The sequence below is a fragment of the Zingiber officinale genome, chromosome 8A (assembly GCF_018446385.1).
Source record: "Zingiber officinale cultivar Zhangliang chromosome 8A, Zo_v1.1, whole genome shotgun sequence".
In the NCBI taxonomy this organism is placed as follows: domain Eukaryota; kingdom Viridiplantae; phylum Streptophyta; class Magnoliopsida; order Zingiberales; family Zingiberaceae; genus Zingiber; species Zingiber officinale.
The window spans coordinates 14,665,584-14,683,285 of NC_056000.1; the positions used below are offsets into that span (position 1 = coordinate 14,665,584).

Below are 17,702 nucleotides of genomic sequence, written 5' to 3' on the forward strand. Positions count from 1 at the left end.
AAATACTGTTATGTGTATCTTCTCAAAAGTAAGGATGAAGCTATAGAGAAATTTGCTCTCTATAAGAATGAGGTTGAAAATCAGCTTAATAGAAAGATTAAGGTGGTTCGAAGTGACCGAGGTGGTGAATATGTGTCACCCTTCGCTGAGTTGTGTGCTGAACATGGGATCAGACACGAAACAACAGCTCCTTATACTCCTCAGCAAAATGGAGTTGCTGAGCGGAAAAATCGAACTCTAAAGAAGATGATGAATGCTCTTCTATTGAACTCTGGTCTGCCAGAGTTCATGTGGGGGGAAGCTGTGTTAACAGCTAATTACCTTTTAAATAAGGTGCCCCGAAAGAAAATAGATAAGAGCCCTTATGAGTTATGGAATGGAAGACAACCATCCTACAAATATTTACGAATATGGGGGTGTCTTGCCAAAGTTTTGGTACCTGATCCGAAAAGGATTAAGATAGGACCAAAAACTGTTGATTGCATATTTATTGGATATGCACATAACAGCAGTGCGTATCGATTTTGTGTGTATGAGTCACACATACTGGATGTACACAAGAACTCGATAATCGAATCAAGAAATGCCTCAATATTCCAGCATGTGTTTCCATATAAAACCCGAGAGGATGCTAGCTCCTCAAACCGAGCATATGAAACACAAGGCGAAGAAGATAATGAACCAGTTGAGGTTGAGCTTAGACGGAGTAAAAGAGCTCGGGTAGAAAAATCCTACGGATCAGATTTTATTACTTTCATGCTGGAAAGTGAGCCTCAGAGTTACTCAGAAGCAGTAAGCTCGTCTGATGGACCTCACTGGAGAGAGGCAATTGCATCTGAGATAGAATCTATCTTGCAAAATCACACTTGGGAACTTGTGGATCTTCCTCCAGGAAGTAAACCACTAGGCTGCAAGTGGATCTTCAAAAAGAAAATGAAATTAGATGGCACAATCGATAAGTACAAGGCCAGATTGGTAATCAAAGGATACCGACAACGAGAAGGCCTTGATTACTTTGATACGTATTCTCCGGTGTCAAGAATAACTTCCATTAGAGTATTGTTAGCTATCACCGCTCTATGGAATCTCGAAATACATCAAATGGACGTAAAGACAGCCTTTCTAAACGGGGATTTAGAAGAGGAAATCTACATAGACCAACCTGAGGGGTTTTCTATGCCAGGACAGGAAAACAAGGTTTGTAAATTGGTGAAGTCATTATATGGCTTGAAACAAGCACCAAAGCAGTGGCATGAGAAATTTGATAATGTCATGAAGGAATGTGGATTCAAGATAAATGAATGTGACAAATGTGTCTACATGAAAGCCACGGAGAGTGACTATGTCATTTTGTGTCTCTATATAGACGACATACTTATCATTGGGAATAATGATAAGATAATCAAATCCACAAAAGGGATGTTGAACTCAAGATTCGACATGAAAGACATGGACCTAGCTGATGTGATTCTAGGGATCAAAATTCTTAGAACAACAGAAGGACTTGTTCTCAGTCAGTCTCATTACGTGGATAAAATTCTTGAGAAATTTACCAAAGGTGATACTGCGTTGGCACGAACGCCGATAGATACGAGCCAACATCTATCGAAAAATCGAGGTGAAAGTATCTCTCAGCTAGAATACTCTCGAGTGATCGGAAGTCTGATGTACTTAATGAGTTGTACACGACCAGACTTAGCCTACGTAGTAAGCAACCTGAGTAGATACACGAGTAATCCCGGTGTTGAGCACTAGAAAGGGATAACAAGAGTATTGAGGTACTTGAGGTATACTCGTGAATATGGATTGCACTATTCAAGATATCCCGCTGTGATCGAAGGATACAGCGATGCAAGTTGGATATCTGATATAAAAGACTCTAAGTCTACGAGTGGATATATCTTCACTCTAGCAGGTGCAGTCATTTCCTGGAAATCTTCTAAGCAAACTGTAATAACCAGATCCACGATGGAATCTGAGTTTGTAGCTCTTGACAAATATGGTGAAGAGGCTGAATGGCTACGACAATTCTTAGAAGATATTCCGAGATGGTCGAAACCTGTGCCGGCAATTTGTATACATTGCGATAGTCAATCAGCAATTGGTCGGGCACAGAGCCATCTGTACAATGGTAAGTCTAGACATATACGTCGTAGATATAATACCATTAGACAACTACTCTCAACGGGAGTTATCACTATTGACTATGTGAAGTCAAAGGATAACCTACTAGATCCGCTAACCAAAGGGTTAAATCGAGAGTTAGTTGCAAGCTCATCACGAGGAATGAGCTTGATGTCGTTGTCAGCGATCAGTGCAGAGGACACCCAACCTATGCTGATTGGAGATCCCAAAAACTAGGTTCAAAGGGACAACTAATCTGCACTGACTAGACACACTGTGGGGGAGTACCCTAATGAAACAGTGACTAGACCAGGGTAAGCTGATGGGCTTTTAATGATCAAGAAGAGTATATGACAACTCTTGAGGGATTACCTATGTGAGAAAGAAGTGAGGCCGCTTCGAAGAGAATTAGAGGCACAATTCTTAGAGCTTCTCACAGAACAAGGCGTGTTCATGGCCAAGAACGAACACACTCATGAGAACTGAGTTGTATCAGGGAGAGTCTTGGGTGAGATTTGTCATTGCTTATACAAACGACAGTATAGTTCAAAGACATCGTGTCTACTATCAGCCAGTAAGCAACCAAATCTTCACAAGGGAGGGTTCAAAGGGTAAAACCTACCTATCCTATACTTGACTCAACTGCTGGATGTTATCACTTACTCTATCTCCATTCATGTGGGGGATTGTTGAAAATGAGTGAATGGAGAAGAGAGTGAAGAAGAAAGAAGCTCCATTGTGAAGAAGATTTTAGTCCCATATTGGAAGTTTCACGGCTTGATGGTTGGTTTATATTGTTTCACAAGCATGTGTGTTGTGAACAAATAAATGAGTGGAAGCTTGCTCTTGTGTGTGGCTGCATAGGGAGGGTGCAAATCTAGGGCCCGGATTGCACTGAACCAAGTTTGCTTGTGTGCGAGCACGACCTATGCACACCCAAATAAATTAACCGACATTTTGCCACTTGGATTATTCTTTTTTCATTAACGCTTAAATAAGAAACGCATATTAATATAATGCATATGACGTTTCTTTAGCAAATGGAAAAGTAACCTCATGCAAGGCATCCTATAAAAGGCCTTGAGCATGAGAGGAAAAGAGATAAGGAAAAGAAAGATTAAATAATCTTTCCATCCACCTTCTTTTCCCTCTTCTTCTTCTCTGTCGTTTCTTTCTTCCACTCGACAGAACCCTGGTGATAGTATTCGGGTATTTCTCAGTTCGCCGCAACCACCAGTGCTAGGTGGAGATTGCGGTTTCGCCGTTGTATCCTGGGAAACAGACGACCCGAGTAAGCCTCGAAGCACAGCCGGAGGTGGACGAATCTGTTTCAAGGAAACTGCGTCGTTCGCAGGCCTCGGTCAGCCTCTTCGCCTGTTCGGCTTGTCTCGCTGTTTGCTCGACCGGCCATTCTCCCTACCCGACCTCGCTGCTCGGTCGACCCCTTCGTTCGCCCAGTCAGCATCTTCGCTCGCTCGGTCGTCCGCCCTTGGTACGCTCGGTTGGTCTCACTACTCGCACGATCAGCCTGTTTTGTTGCTCGCCAGGTCGACCACCTGCTCGGCCCGGTCGACCTTCAGTCCGCGCGGACTTTGCTGCTTTGACACTCTGCTCACTTAACCACTCCGTGGTCAGAAAACCAGCCCCTACTGGCAGCCTGAGATTATCAACTCAGGTCATTTTAACAGATAAGTGAATTTAAATTCAGTATATTTAAATTCAGCTAATATCCCGTAAAATCTCCGTCTGGGATTGAATGTTGTGCAAATTTCTTTAACTTAGGTGATCATGTGGTTCACTGCAAGGCAATAGTTTACTGAGTTGATGATCTTTTGTTTTTAATTCGGAATTTAACCTTTTGTTTGTTTATTTACAGAACACCGTTGGTACGTTAATTATCACTAGTAAACCTGTCTTCAAGCTTTTGGACGTTGAATTTCATTATTGCAGCTCTTTTTAGTCTTCCTTGTCAAGTTCTATTTTGTTGTGCTGTAAACAAATGAATTAATAAGTTCCCTTAAATCAGTCTGAAATATACTGTAATCTTTTTTTGTTAGCATCTTTAGCTTCACTACTGAACCCTTCGCAGGACCAACATTTGCTAGGGTTTTCAATATCTGAAACTGTGCGCTTAATTTGGCAACTCAGAAATGGAGTTCAAGGTTCAAAATTTCATCTTTTGTTGGCACTGATTCACTCAGTTTGTGGCTGCCAGATAGAAGCCCATGTCTGAATCCTCTTTTTTATAACTAATCTCCATGCCCAAACTCTCAGCCATTGAGTGTATTTCTTCAGCAAGAGGATGAGTCTTATCTCCTGAGCAAAATCTATGCATGTAGGGGGATTCTCCAGAGCCAACATCCACCCAGCTGAATCCGATTTCTTTCCTCACTCCTCTCTGCCTCATTCCCCTTCTTAACTTAGCTACATTGTCCCACTCTCCCTTTTCTGCATAAATGTTTGACATCAGCACATAGGCACCTGATTCGGTCGGTTCAACTTTCATCAGTGCCTCCGCCATCCTGCTCCCCATCTCAGCATTTCTGTGCACACGGCATGCCCCTAACAGGCTCTGTAATGCTGATATCCCAAGTGGCATTGGTGCTAGCTGCAGGAACTCTTCTGCCTCTTCTAGCCTCCCAGCCTTCCCCAACATGTCCACCATGCAAGCATAGTGCTCTTGCCATGGTTCAATCTCAAATTCATCCACCATTGACTCGAACACCTTGCGCCCCATATCAACCTTCCCTTTGCAGCAACATGCAACAAGAACTGCAAGGAATGTGATGTGATCAGGATGAATACCAGTTCGCTTCAGGCTTTCAAAGAGGCTCATCACCTCTTCATAGTTTCCATGTTTTGAGTGTGCAGAGATGATCGATGTCCAAGTTATCAGACTCTTGAGAGGAGCCTCTTCGAAAGCTCTCCGAGACTCATCAATGCTTCCACGCTTGGCATACAAGTCAATGAGAGCAACAGAAACATAGGCATTTGCGTTAAGACCCAACTTGAGAATGTGGGCATGGAAGCTCTGGCCATATGCCAAGGAAACTATTTCAGTTGTAGTTATTGCACTCAAGATGCTCCCGAATGTGTACTGATTTGGCATGCAATGTAAGATCAAGGAGGAAAACACCGCTAGAGCATCTTCCAACTGCCCATTTTGAGCATATCCAGAAACTAAAGCATTCCAAGACACTATCTCCTTACAATGTATTGCGTCAAACACCTTCCTTGCATCGACCATCATCTTCAGCTTGGCGTACATAGTTATGAGACTGTTGGAAACATTCAACTCTTCAGCAATTCCAAGCTTAAAGCTGACTCCATGAATCATTTGCCCTTCTCTCAACAATTGATCGTTAACAGCAAAAATTAGTGCAACAAAAGTAACATCATTTGGTTGCACATCTTGAAGCCTCATAACATTAAAGAGATGAATTGCATTGTCTGGCTCAATAGAGATCATGGTCGTCCACGAAATGGCATCCCTTTGCATCATATTATCGAACACCTTTTTCGCAGAGCTAACATCCCCATGCTTGTAGTACATTGACATGAGCAGATTGGAGACTGATATATGGGCCGCAACGCCAACCTTAGTTGCAAAGCCATGGACTTGACATCCGAAGCCAATTTTTCCCTCTTGGCCACACGCAGAGATCACAGTGGCAACTGAGATACGATCAGGTCGGACGCCTTCATCCCTCACCATTTCAAGGAACAACTCAATGGCTTCAGCTCCGCCTCTGCCGTCTTGAGTGAGGCCACAAAGCAGCGAATTCCAGGTGACCGAATCTCTAAATGGCATTTCGTCGAACACCATGTGGGCTTCCACGGAATGGCCTGCCCTGGCATAAGAACTGATGACCGCGTTCTTGACGATGAGGTCGGAACCGAAGCCAGATTTAAGGACGAGGGAGTGCAACTGCCGGGCAGGTTCCGGATCCAACAGGTTCGCCGATGCAGCGAGGGCCACAGTGAAGGTGACACCATCGGGATGGACGCCTGTTCGACGCATGAGAGCAAAGAAGTCGAGGGCTTCGGTGCTGGAAGCTATGCCGGAGAGGTAAGTGTTCCAGGAGACGACATCGGGACGGGGCATTCCGTCGAACACCTTGCGCGCGAGGTCGGGGGCGCCGGACTTAGAGTACAAGTTCATGATAGAGTTGGAGACGATGGTGTGGGCGTCGAGGCCAGAGGAAAGAACGAGGCCGTGAAGCTGGAGGCCCTCCCGGCCACGGCAGTGCTTGAGTGAGGCGGCGACGGCGCCGGGGTCGAGGGAGGCCTCCGACCGGAGTCGTTCCCTGATGACTTGGATGGGGTTGAATAGTGCGGCGGCAACTTCGTCTGGGCATGTCGGAGCGGAATTTAGGTTTGAGATTTCGTCGAGCAGGTGGCGTCGATGAGAGAGAGACGACGGAAGAAGAGGTGGAGCACCAAGATTTGGAGAAAAAGAAAAGCGTCGCATGAGCAATTGCCGCGAAGGTTTAGTGGATTTGGATTTGACAACATTTTATTTGATCGTAACAATCATGAGTTGGTTGCCAAGGATACTATGTTTGTTTTTTGGTAACACTTTAATTGCTAAATTTAAAACATCTCTATAATTTTACCATCAGTATGTTCATATTTTCTAAATCGTTGTTGAAATGAATCCAATAATTTCATCTTAATTTTGTTCTAATAAGTTTTAGTGATTTTCTTATTTATTAGCAGAAATTCTAAGTAGAGAGTAAATCAATAGCCTAACAATGATGAACATAACGATTCTATTCAATTATTAGTTGGCCACTTCTCAAAAGTATTTGGTACGGAGCAAAATAATTTTTTCCTTTGTCAATTAACTAAATAGTTGATGAATTCTACTACCAAGTATAACATAGGCATTTTTATAGTCGCATTCTATTTTAGTTATAAATCTAACAACTGGACTTAGGGGGTGTTTGGTTAAATTTATTAAAAATATCTTATAAGATCTAATAGCTTATAAGTTGTTTTACCCTCTGTTTGGGAGGAGGTGAGTAAAGGGGAGGGAAAGGTAAATATGGGTAAAAAGAATTTTTACACTTGTTTGGGAGAGAGTGAGCCATGAAGGGGAAGGGGAGAAAAGGGTAAAGCTTCCCCTTGCATGCTCGGGAATCAACGAAATTCCTTACACCCCAAATTGGGGTGTAAGGAAGGGTAAGGAAAAATTATCTCAATTTTATCCTTATTTATATTTTCACATACAGATTTATTAAAAAAATAAGAGGATATTTTTGTAAATTTATATATTTAACCTTCATTTCCATCCCTTTGAACTTTCCCTCTCTTCCAAACAAGGGCAAGATAAATATATTACTTTCCCTCCCTTCTCCTTCCATTAATGAACCTTACCTCACCCCATCCAAACATAGGCTTAGGAGCTTATAAGCTGTTAGATCTTATTTCAAAAATAAGTTGTTAAAGTGTTTGGGCGAATTTATTATAATCAACTTAAAGATATTGATATATTTGGTATTATAAGATCTTTTTATTAACAAAATTATCAAAAAGGGCATACATCATTATTGCATGTAATAAAGTTACAATAACTTAAATTAAACATACGTTAAGGATCGATTTTTTTTTAATAAAGTTAACATAAATTTCAAGCAATTAAAAAGTTAAATAACAACTAATTAGCAATAATTAAAAGAAAATTTACACCAAACATTATTGTGGATCGGTCAGCAGACCGATCCACATCCTTTTTCATCGATCAGGCCATAGCCTGATCGGTCTGTAAATGCTCTGATCGGTCTGTGGACCGATCAGGCTATAGGTGGATCGGTCCACAGACCGATCCCCCTATCCTTTCTCCCTAACTCCGTTGCCTCCTGATCGGTCTATAGACCGATCAGTAATTTCATAGAGGGTTATTGATTGGTTACTGATCGGTCTGGTGACCGATCAGTATCACTGGATCGGTCAACAGACCGATCAGTAATTCTCGGTGAGTTCACTGATCGGTCTGGTGACCGATCAAATAACCATAGTATCACTGGATCGGTCTGTTGACCGATCCAATGAAGAACTTCCCAGCCCTAAACCCTAAAGTCTCATTTCAATATAAAGCAAAGTGATATTAATGAAAGCAACAAAGTGAAATATGATCCGAAACAATTTAAGCAATTGAATAGCAAATATATGACTAAAAAAATCTAACGCTAAAATTATCGTCCACTTCTTGTAATTTCCATAGCAATTGAATCACGCACTGCCATCCAATATATATTGCCAGGATTATCTTCATTCTCCACCGTAGAGTTTGCTGTAAATATATTGCGTTCAGTAGATGGTTGATAAGCTGTTCCAATCATCCGATGTAAATATATTCCAATCATACGATCTAACTTCTAAGTCCACTCTAAAATTTTGAAGTTATAGTTGGCCATTATTGTTGGAGATTTAATTATTAATAATTGAAGGGGGGAATTAAGGAATGCGCTTGGAACATTCACGAGCGCAATGCCTGGTTTTTTTTTGTTTTGTTTTTTTTATAGGAAGTGCTCATACACATTGCGTGGGAATCAATCCAATAAATCTCTTCATGCTTAAAATAATGGGAAATAATTTTACTTTTTTTTTTTTCCTTTTTGGGATTTGGACAAAAATTCAATCCGACCAAAGAAATTTAAAAGAAGTAGCTAATTGATTGTCTTCTACAATAGATGATGAGAAAGACACCTTTTTATCACATTGGTTCGATTTGACATATTCATTGATAATTATTCATCAAACCTATAGTTAGGATTGTAAAAAAAGAAACATGTATTTGAATAGACAAACTAATCTTTCTTGAAATGGTTAGAGTTCGATTTATAAAGAAATATGGAATGAGTTACTCAAATTTAATTATTGACCAAATAAAATTTGGAAACAAATAAATTTCGAATGAAATTAGCAATCCGTAATATTTAATATATAGGATGACATTTCAATTTAAAAATTAAAATTTGGAAATTTGTTATTATTGTACATATAATAAATATAAATAGTTGCAGTAATTTCGAGAGTGGCAGAGAGAGAGAGAGGCATCTCGTAGACAGCGAACCCCTCCTCCGCTTCTCCCTTCGATTCATCGGCATTCTTCTTCCTCCTCCGGTTGGGATTTGGAATTGCAATTTGTGGGTTGGTCGAATTTTATTGAATTAGAGGATGCAATTTCTCCCCCGTTGATCGGTACTGTGAGCCATCGCCACGGCGGAAGATATCCGGCGCGGCCAAGGCAGTGGAGCAACGGATCGACCTACCCGTGAAGATGGAACTGCCGACGAGGAAGGCCGACGAGAAGCAGCAGAAGAGGAATCCTGGCGGTTGCAACCCGGTGAAGAAGCCCGGACCAGTGTCCATGGACCACGTCCTGCTCGCGCTGCGCGAGACCAAGGAGGAGCGGGAGACCCGGATCCGGAGCCTCTTCGGGTTCTTCGACAAGGCTGGGCTTGGCTACCTCGATTACACCCAGATCGAGGGTGGTCTGTCCGCCCTTAACATCCCTGCTGAGTACAAGTACGCCAGGGATCTCCTAAAGGTTTGCGACTCCGATCGCGATGGGCGCGTGGAGTACCAGGAATTCCGCAGGTACATGGACGACAAGGAGCTCGAGCTCTACCGCATCTTTCAGGCCATCGATGTCGAGCACAACGGTTGCATCTTGCCTGAAGAACTATGGGATGCGCTCGTCAAGGCAGGTAAAATCCATTCAATATGGAACACTCTCATCTGCATGTCAAGTAGCAATATAACGTTGTAGATAGGAACCATTGACAAATATTGGTCCGATGATCCAATAATTTTCTGGAAATATGTTAATTTCATCCCTAACATCTATAGAAGACACAGTGAGTACTAGGATCCTGAATGTAATAATTATCATACAGTTTTATAATCATGTTCGATGATCATTATCCTTGCTTCCCTAGGTGCATTTTGTATAATTATTTTAGGTATGAAATTTCAAAGAGGCAATGACACTTTTCCTTCCGTTTTTTGTCATTGTTTTTATTATTTAATACGTGCTGTCCAACCATTTCGCTTTAGAAACTATTGAACAGTTTTATAGGGACATTTTTTTTTTAAAAAAAAAAACTTCACATGATAAGAGCCATGCATGCCATGTTGCACTGCTAAAAGATGCAAGAACAACTTACCTCTCTGCAAAATATAGATTTGTGTCCAGGATCTTAGTTTGGTTATCACCATCTTCCTAACATCCCGAGCACCCCACATGCTTGGCCCCACGACCATCTGTAGAGAGGGTAAATCAGGAAACCATAGATGGTCCCTATGGGCGAAGGTGTATCCATGGCTTTTGCTGGGATTCGACCCTTGCTTAATGCGGCAAGTCTACCCCATGGTTACTATCTCAGCTATGCCCTAGGGGCCACCATCTTCCTTAATGTCTCTTAGATGTAAAAGCCCCCTGATGCTTAGATGAGCATCATCTAAAGCTTTTCTGGTGAAATATCTGTTGTCCTAGTGGTGCTCAAGTTTCAATATTCAAATTGACTTTAATCTTCTAATTTGTTGGATGCTTCCGTTCATGCGAAAATTTCTGTAACTAATGAGAAAAGATTTAAAGAAACTTATTCATTGGTTGAAGAGACGTTTTCATAAAGCTTTTTACCTTCCAAGAGTGGGTCAAAAATAAAAAAAATTGTCTAGTTAAAAAGACTAAATGGAAAGTTTAGTTGTCTAGTAAAAATATGTAGAAGACCCAGCTTTATATGGAAAGTTTAGTTGTCAAGTAAAAATATGTAGAAGACCCAGCTTTATATGGAAAGTTTATGCACCAAATATTCTTTGTTTGTTAGAAACACACATGATCCTCTCTGTTTATTGGTTGAATTAACAACTGCATTGTCTCCACTTCATGTCTAAACTTTGAATATCTGCCTCTAGACACCTTCATAATTACCGGGTGTTTGAAAACTTTGCATAATGAATTTCTGGGTCCCTGAAGCAGTAGCTTCAGGTTCTTCATCATTTGGTCAGAATTATTGTAATTTCAAGTGAATTATTGAAGATCTGCATGTTTTAGCAGTTGAATGTCAGAACTTTATAGGATCTCAAAGCATGTTTCCAATGGATCTTATAGTTTGATTCACCTGTTCACCAATATCTTCGCCATCTCCTACTAAAGATTTTATCATAAGAACTGCTAGTGTCTGCATTGCAGGAATTGAAATCGATGATGAAGAGCTTGCTAGTTTTGTGGATCATGTGGATAAGGATAACAATGGGATTATAACTTTTGAGGAATGGAGAGATTTTCTTCTACTTTGCCCTCATGAAATAACTATGGAGAACATCTATCAGTACTGGGAAAAAGTTTGTCATGTTGATATTGGTGAACAGGCTGTTATCCCAGAAGGGATAAGTAAACATTCAAATGCATCCAAATACCTCATTGCAGGTGGGGTAGCTGGAGCAGCTTCTCGAACTGCGACTGCTCCTCTTGACAGGCTTAAAGTGATTTTGCAAGTACAGACAACTCAAGCACGGATTCTTCCAGCAACAAAGAAGATATGGAGAGAGGGTGGTTTCTTGGGGTTTTTTAGAGGTAATGGTTTAAATGTTATGAAGGTTGCACCTGAGAGTGCAATAAGATTTTTCACATTTGAATTGCTGAAAGACTATATAGTTAAAGCCAAAGGCACTGATAAGAGTAATATTGGTGCTTCTGGCCGTTTGATTGCTGGTGGTCTAGCAGGTGCAGTGGCACAAACTGCTATCTATCCCCTGGATCTTGTGAAAACTCGACTACAGACTTATGCATGTGAAGGTGGTAGAGTTCCTAGTCTAGTTAATTTGACAAAAGACATTTGGGCCCATGAAGGACCTCGAGCTTTTTATAGAGGGGTTGTACCATCCCTTCTTGGAATTATTCCTTATGCAGGCATAGATCTTACTGCATATGAGACCCTAAAGGATATGTCTAGAACATATATTCTCAACAATAGTGGTAAGTTTTAAAATTTTCACATTTTCATGTTGTACGATTGTTTTTGTATGTAGTCTGACTTGATAGCCCAACTAACATGTAGAACCGGGTCCTCTTGTGCAACTGGGTTGTGGGACTATCTCTGGTGCTCTAGGAGCAACATGTGTTTACCCTTTGCAGGTTATTAGAACGAGGTAGTTAATCATTAAATTGCTTTAGATTGTATTTTCAACATTTTGGTGTTGTCTTCTGCAGCTGACTCATTAATTTTATTTTCAGAATGCAGGCCCAGCGCACCAACTCCTCTACTGCTTATAGTGGGATGTCTGATGTGTTCCGGAAAACCTTTAGGAATGAAGGATTTTCAGGGTTCTACAAGGGGCTATTCCCGAACCTTCTCAAAGTAGTGCCATCTGCTAGTATTACTTATCTAGTTTACGAATCAATGAAAAAGTCTCTTTCCCTTGATTAAGGAGGTATTCAGATTTTTTTCCAAATCCACCATAATTGACATGGCTGACTATAAGTATTATGATAACGAAGAGAAGATTACAGTTAGAGTAGGTGCATTGATTGTTTCCGTTGTATAATTGTATTTTTCTACACATGAAGTAAAGATTATCTGAGGTCTGAAGAGCTCCTTTTCCAATGATATTTGGATTTTGTAAGCATGGCCAAGCTTTATAGCTTCATGAGTCAGGTACAGTTTCTGTCTTTGTACGCAGCTTTATCTTGGACACAGCTGATTATTATCATCCTTGTGACATGTTACTTATCTGAAGTGTTATTTTTTATTTGATTTTTTAATCTTGGTTCTGATTTGCCTTTGAGCAACATAATAATTGAGATTTTGTAAATTAGCTTTAAGATTGGATTTTGGAGGAAAATAGTTTGTAATGTTTGTGCTAAAGAGAAAAATAATTAAGTAATTCATGAGTAGTCTTTGTAGGAAGAAGATGCTAATGCCGCTTTGCCTGTTTCAATCTTCTTGGAAATACTAAATAAATCTGAAACTAATTATGGGTGAATGCGAAAAGATTTTTAAAGAACATGGTAATTATTGCTATCCTTTTACTCATTTTAATTCACTAGGATGTACTAAATAAATACGATACTAATTATGCATGAATCCGATCCTCATTTACCCCATTTTTGCATGTTTCATTCTGCATATAGTGTATATTTGCCTGCACAGATTGCTTGGTCCAGGATATTGAAAATGGCCACATTTAATGGATCTCATGCAAGTTCATTCCATGCAAAGTTTGTCATATGGAAAAAGAAAATTTTGCAAAAATACAAAGGAACAACTGATAAGTAAATGCTATCCATCACAAGTCCTTGGAACAATTGCTGGCATAGAGAGATGCAAGTAGCATTTTAGTTAAAACTCTATATGTAGTAGGCATAATTTGTCATTCACTCTCATGGAAGCTATGGAGCTTTTTTTGCTAATCGAGGTGTGCGTCTAGGCGAAGGCTTCAGCTGACTAATATTGTAGGTAGACGACCTTCCCCCTGGTTCACGTACCAAGTAAATCCAGAGCACAGCTTATGCACACTTAGAAGCCGACCTTCAGGATATTTGTTCTTATTGGAATTCGAACTCTAGTTCTCTTATTTGTTCCTCCGAGTGTTTTATAATTGCACCACACCTGTGGGGGCTAAGGCATTGTGCCATGGCCAGAAGGAGTTTGCCATTCCACTGCATGATTTGACAGTCTTTGATTATCTTCTTGATCCATGAACATTCTTATAATCTTCTTTTCTTATTATAATAATAAATGCATGCATGCCACATGTTTTTTCTTGTTGCCTATGAAGATCTTTATTCCCAAAACTCTTGACCTTATGAAATATAATAGAAGCAAACAACATTGTTTATCCTGACTAGACTTTTGTGCACAGAACCACAAAAATGTTCCCCTGATAGTAGGGCAATTAATTGTCATATGGTGACAGCCCAATGGGAGGTTTGAAGTAAGGTTTTACAAGCTTGTGATTGAGTCCTTGCTAGTTGATTTTGCTAGACTTTAATCTGGCTTGTTCTAGATGTCAGTCAATTGAAGATTAAAAGAACATATAGCTGGTATGCACAATGCAGTTTGCATAATCTCCAACCTGGCAGTGTATCTAATCCAATTCTATAATTCCAACATATAGGATATGTGGCATGTGATGCAGTGATGCTCTTCATATGCATAAACAGCTCTTTCTCTCTCTCACACGCACACGAATGTATAAATATTCCCATACGGTCAATAAGGATAACCTCCACAGATAGATCCCCAATCCATCCTAGTTAATCCATGGCTCTAACCTGATAATTCCTGCTGTAACAAAATCAAAGAACCAAACATGCATGTATAACGACTTATCCTCATTCCAAGGCATTAATGCCAATGTGATTACCAGAAGTATTTTGCAGCCTAGAAATGAATTTCCTGTTGTCAAAAGTTTTGTACTATCGCAGAAAAGCAAAGAACATAAAAACAATAGGGACCAAAATGAAGCCATTACCATGTATGTTTTTTTAATGCTCTAGGCCACTAAAGCAAGGGAGAGAGTTGTGTGTGATGATTCTGAACGGCTTTATCTCTCATCTGATGAACTCCATGCTTTCAACTGCTTGACATATGAAGAATTACAGTCTTCAGAACCCTAACTTTCAGTGAATTTGTTGTTCTTGTTGGAAGCAGTTGCTAATTGTGACCTTTAATTAGTATCCATACTGCTATAACTTTAGTTCTTCAAGTAGCTCCAGCATAATTGTTCTGCATTTAGGGTGTTGTTAATGAGAACCAAGTATTCAGTCATTCCATTATTTGTTCCTTTTGATTTCCTGGCATCTTGATTTTTCAATACCAAGAACTCGTCACCAGAGAATTCTCAACATCAATTTTTCCAAGTAACTTGAAAATTGAAACTGGTGGTCAATAATGTTCATCAGATTGCAGTGTGATCGGTCGATCATTGATTTCTAAGCTGATAAATTTGATGATGTCTTAAAGATATTGGAGAGTATTCTCAAGAATTGAAGCTTCTCTCCCTCTTTATCTATTTCATCACATTAAACTTTCTCATCAAGTGCTACAGTGCCTATTCCATTTGTTAGATGATGCTATAATGTTTCTTATTCCTCAATTTGAGGTACCAGCTGAGAAACTATGTTAAAGGCCCTATAATGGTAGCAATTATTTTTTTAAAAAACTTCTACATCAATTAGGTCTTATCCATGTTTATACCTTTTCCATCAATCTTGTTGTTTAAGCTGATATGTGCATCACATTATTGTATTTTTTTAGTAATTGCTACTTATTATTGGTATCTTGTTGCATTGCAGTGCAAGTACATCTTTCTTAGAGAGCATGGTCCAAGGAGCATTTCAGAACTTATTTAACATCAATAATTGTATTATTAGACATGAAACTGTTTTGACTTAAATTCTCAGGCTTTACCATTTTCAGCAGCATCTCGACTCCTTGTGGAGTCAATCAGCCATCTTAATTACCAATAGACTAACTGAATAAGTGGAGACTAGACTTGTGTTTGTCACTACAACATTGATTGAGAAAGAGCATGGGAGACTAAATGTTGATACCACAACTAATGTTACAGAGCAAGATTAGATTGTCCCACTAATTTCTTAGTCTTTTGGTTTTGCTGTTATAGAGTTTTGTGTGAGTAGTAGTATTGCTGAATGATCCTTTTGTTTTGCAATGGTTTTATCATTGACACCGATTTGGTTCATTGGCTAGTTTAATTGTCATATGAGATTGGTGCGTGTTTGAAAAACCTGGCTAGGGTGTCGAACTACTCAGTTGTTATTCCTAGTTGTTTCAATTGCATCGATCTAAAATCTACCAATTGCCTATAAATATTTCAACCCCATTGGATTTGAGTATTTGAATCTTCGGTTGATTTCACTGTTTGGTGTTTTATAACTACTACTCTTTGTCCCCAGGTTATTGTTCATTGAATCATATATCGTCTAGTTATAAAAACTTGACAATTGATCTCCATTGCCCAGGTACATATTTTTTTTCATTTGATGTTGGACAGAATTGGTGGATTTTATAAATTCATAAAATTCTTGCTTATCTATTCGAATATTAGATGAGCAAATAGATCTTATAACTTTAATTTAATACAACCTAAATAATAAATTTAAAAATCTTAATTCTTCAGTCGTGGCCTTCTTATGTATGATTTTAGAGTTTTATTTTGTTAGCAATAGCTATCTTTTTTTTTTGGTGACTGATATGCGAAATATTATTGTGACAAATTTAGAATAATGAATTGACCTCTGGCTTGGGGGAAAAAAAATGATACGATATTAGAATACTTTGTCATTTAGAATACTTATCTTTAGATCTTAATAACTATATTTGTATTAGTATAAATATAAATTTCACTACTGAAATTATGATTATTGTAATAATCATGTAACTAAACTAGGCTTTGATAAATAATTAAAATCAATCAGCCCCTTTTAACCAGCATTTCTGGTCGACCCGTCGAATTTTTATTATTATAAAATTATGGTCAGGTTTCAGTTTCGGGTAGGGATAGCAAGAGATAAAATTTAGATAGGATTTCATCTCTTCTTCTTTTGTATCCATCTCTATTTATTATATTTATACTTATTCCTATATTCATTAGGTATTTAATTTTCATATTCATTACTATACCATCCTTATTCTATTCTTCATCTTATTACTATCATTCTCTTTTTTAAAAAATAAATAAATTATTTCAATATATTTATTGTGAAATATCATCCTTATTCTATTCTTCATCTTATTACTATTTATCATTCTTTTTTTTTAAAAAAAATAAATAAATTATTTTAATAAATTTATTGTGGAAAAGAAGATGAGATATATATTGATGATCGAATAAAAAGACAAATTAAATTTCTTTTAAAATATATATATATATATATATAGTAGGATATAAATAAAATTTTACCAAATTCATCTTCATATTCATACCCGAAAATATCCAGATCCAACTCAATTACTTGATTATTATTATCAGGGATAAAATTTTCTTTCATATCTTCCTCTATTCGGATTGAATGTCAAATTCTTCATCTAGTTAAGAAGGAAATTGTCATATTCCTAATTTCTGACTTCGATTAGAACTCAACTATTTTTAAATAAATACACCAAATAATAAAATTATGTCGAATGTTCACAACAATGAAGTCATTATCTTTTGAGTAGATGCACCTAAGATGTAATGCAAACAGTGGACACATGACATCTCTGACGTAATAGTCAACGATCGATTCTCAAGAACTGAGATTTACCCCACCATGCGCCTATGACCTGTACACCTGTATGTACTTCCCTCCATATATGTGGAGTCGGTATTAGGAGGCCGCTATGTAGCGGAATTTTTTTTTTTTTTTTTTTTTTTTTTTTTTTTTTTGAGTAGGTGCCAATTCTTTTGTCGAAAAAAAAAAAACTGATTCAATTGAAAATTCTCTACTCTCTTTTTCATCATGTCAATGTAGACAAAGCTCTTTTATCCCTCAAAACACTCCAAAGGCATGATCCAAACTTGCCTTTTGATTCATTAATTTAATGCAAGAAATTATAATCAAA

At 38.7% G+C, this 17,702-nt stretch overlaps 2 protein-coding genes across 3 annotated transcripts; one reads left to right on the top strand and one right to left on the bottom strand.

Moving 5' to 3' along the window:
- Window positions 1-4,100: 4,100 nt before the first annotated feature.
- On the bottom strand, window positions 4,101-6,662 carry LOC122012648 (pentatricopeptide repeat-containing protein At4g32430, mitochondrial-like). The gene has a single exon (XM_042569253.1). The coding sequence runs from the start codon at window positions 6,593-6,595 to the stop codon at window positions 4,322-4,324; it is 2,274 nt and encodes a 757-aa protein (XP_042425187.1). The 5' UTR covers window positions 6,596-6,662; the 3' UTR covers window positions 4,101-4,321.
- Window positions 6,663-9,390: 2,728 nt separating this feature from the next.
- Window positions 9,391-15,658, top strand: LOC122012649 (calcium-dependent mitochondrial ATP-magnesium/phosphate carrier protein 2-like). 2 transcript variants are annotated; one of them, XM_042569254.1, is made up of 6 exons: window positions 9,413-9,839; window positions 11,327-12,112; window positions 12,195-12,285; window positions 12,371-12,567; window positions 12,709-12,791; window positions 15,434-15,658. In XM_042569254.1, the coding sequence occupies exons 1-4, from the start codon at window positions 9,500-9,502 to the stop codon at window positions 12,561-12,563; spliced, it is 1,410 nt and encodes a 469-aa protein (XP_042425188.1). In that variant the 5' UTR covers window positions 9,413-9,499; the 3' UTR covers window positions 12,564-12,567; window positions 12,709-12,791; window positions 15,434-15,658. The 2 variants fall into 2 exon arrangements, with proteins under 2 accessions (XP_042425189.1, XP_042425188.1); XM_042569255.1 differs by having other exon boundaries at window positions 9,391-9,839; window positions 12,371-12,791.
- Window positions 15,659-17,702: the final 2,044 nt, after the last annotated feature.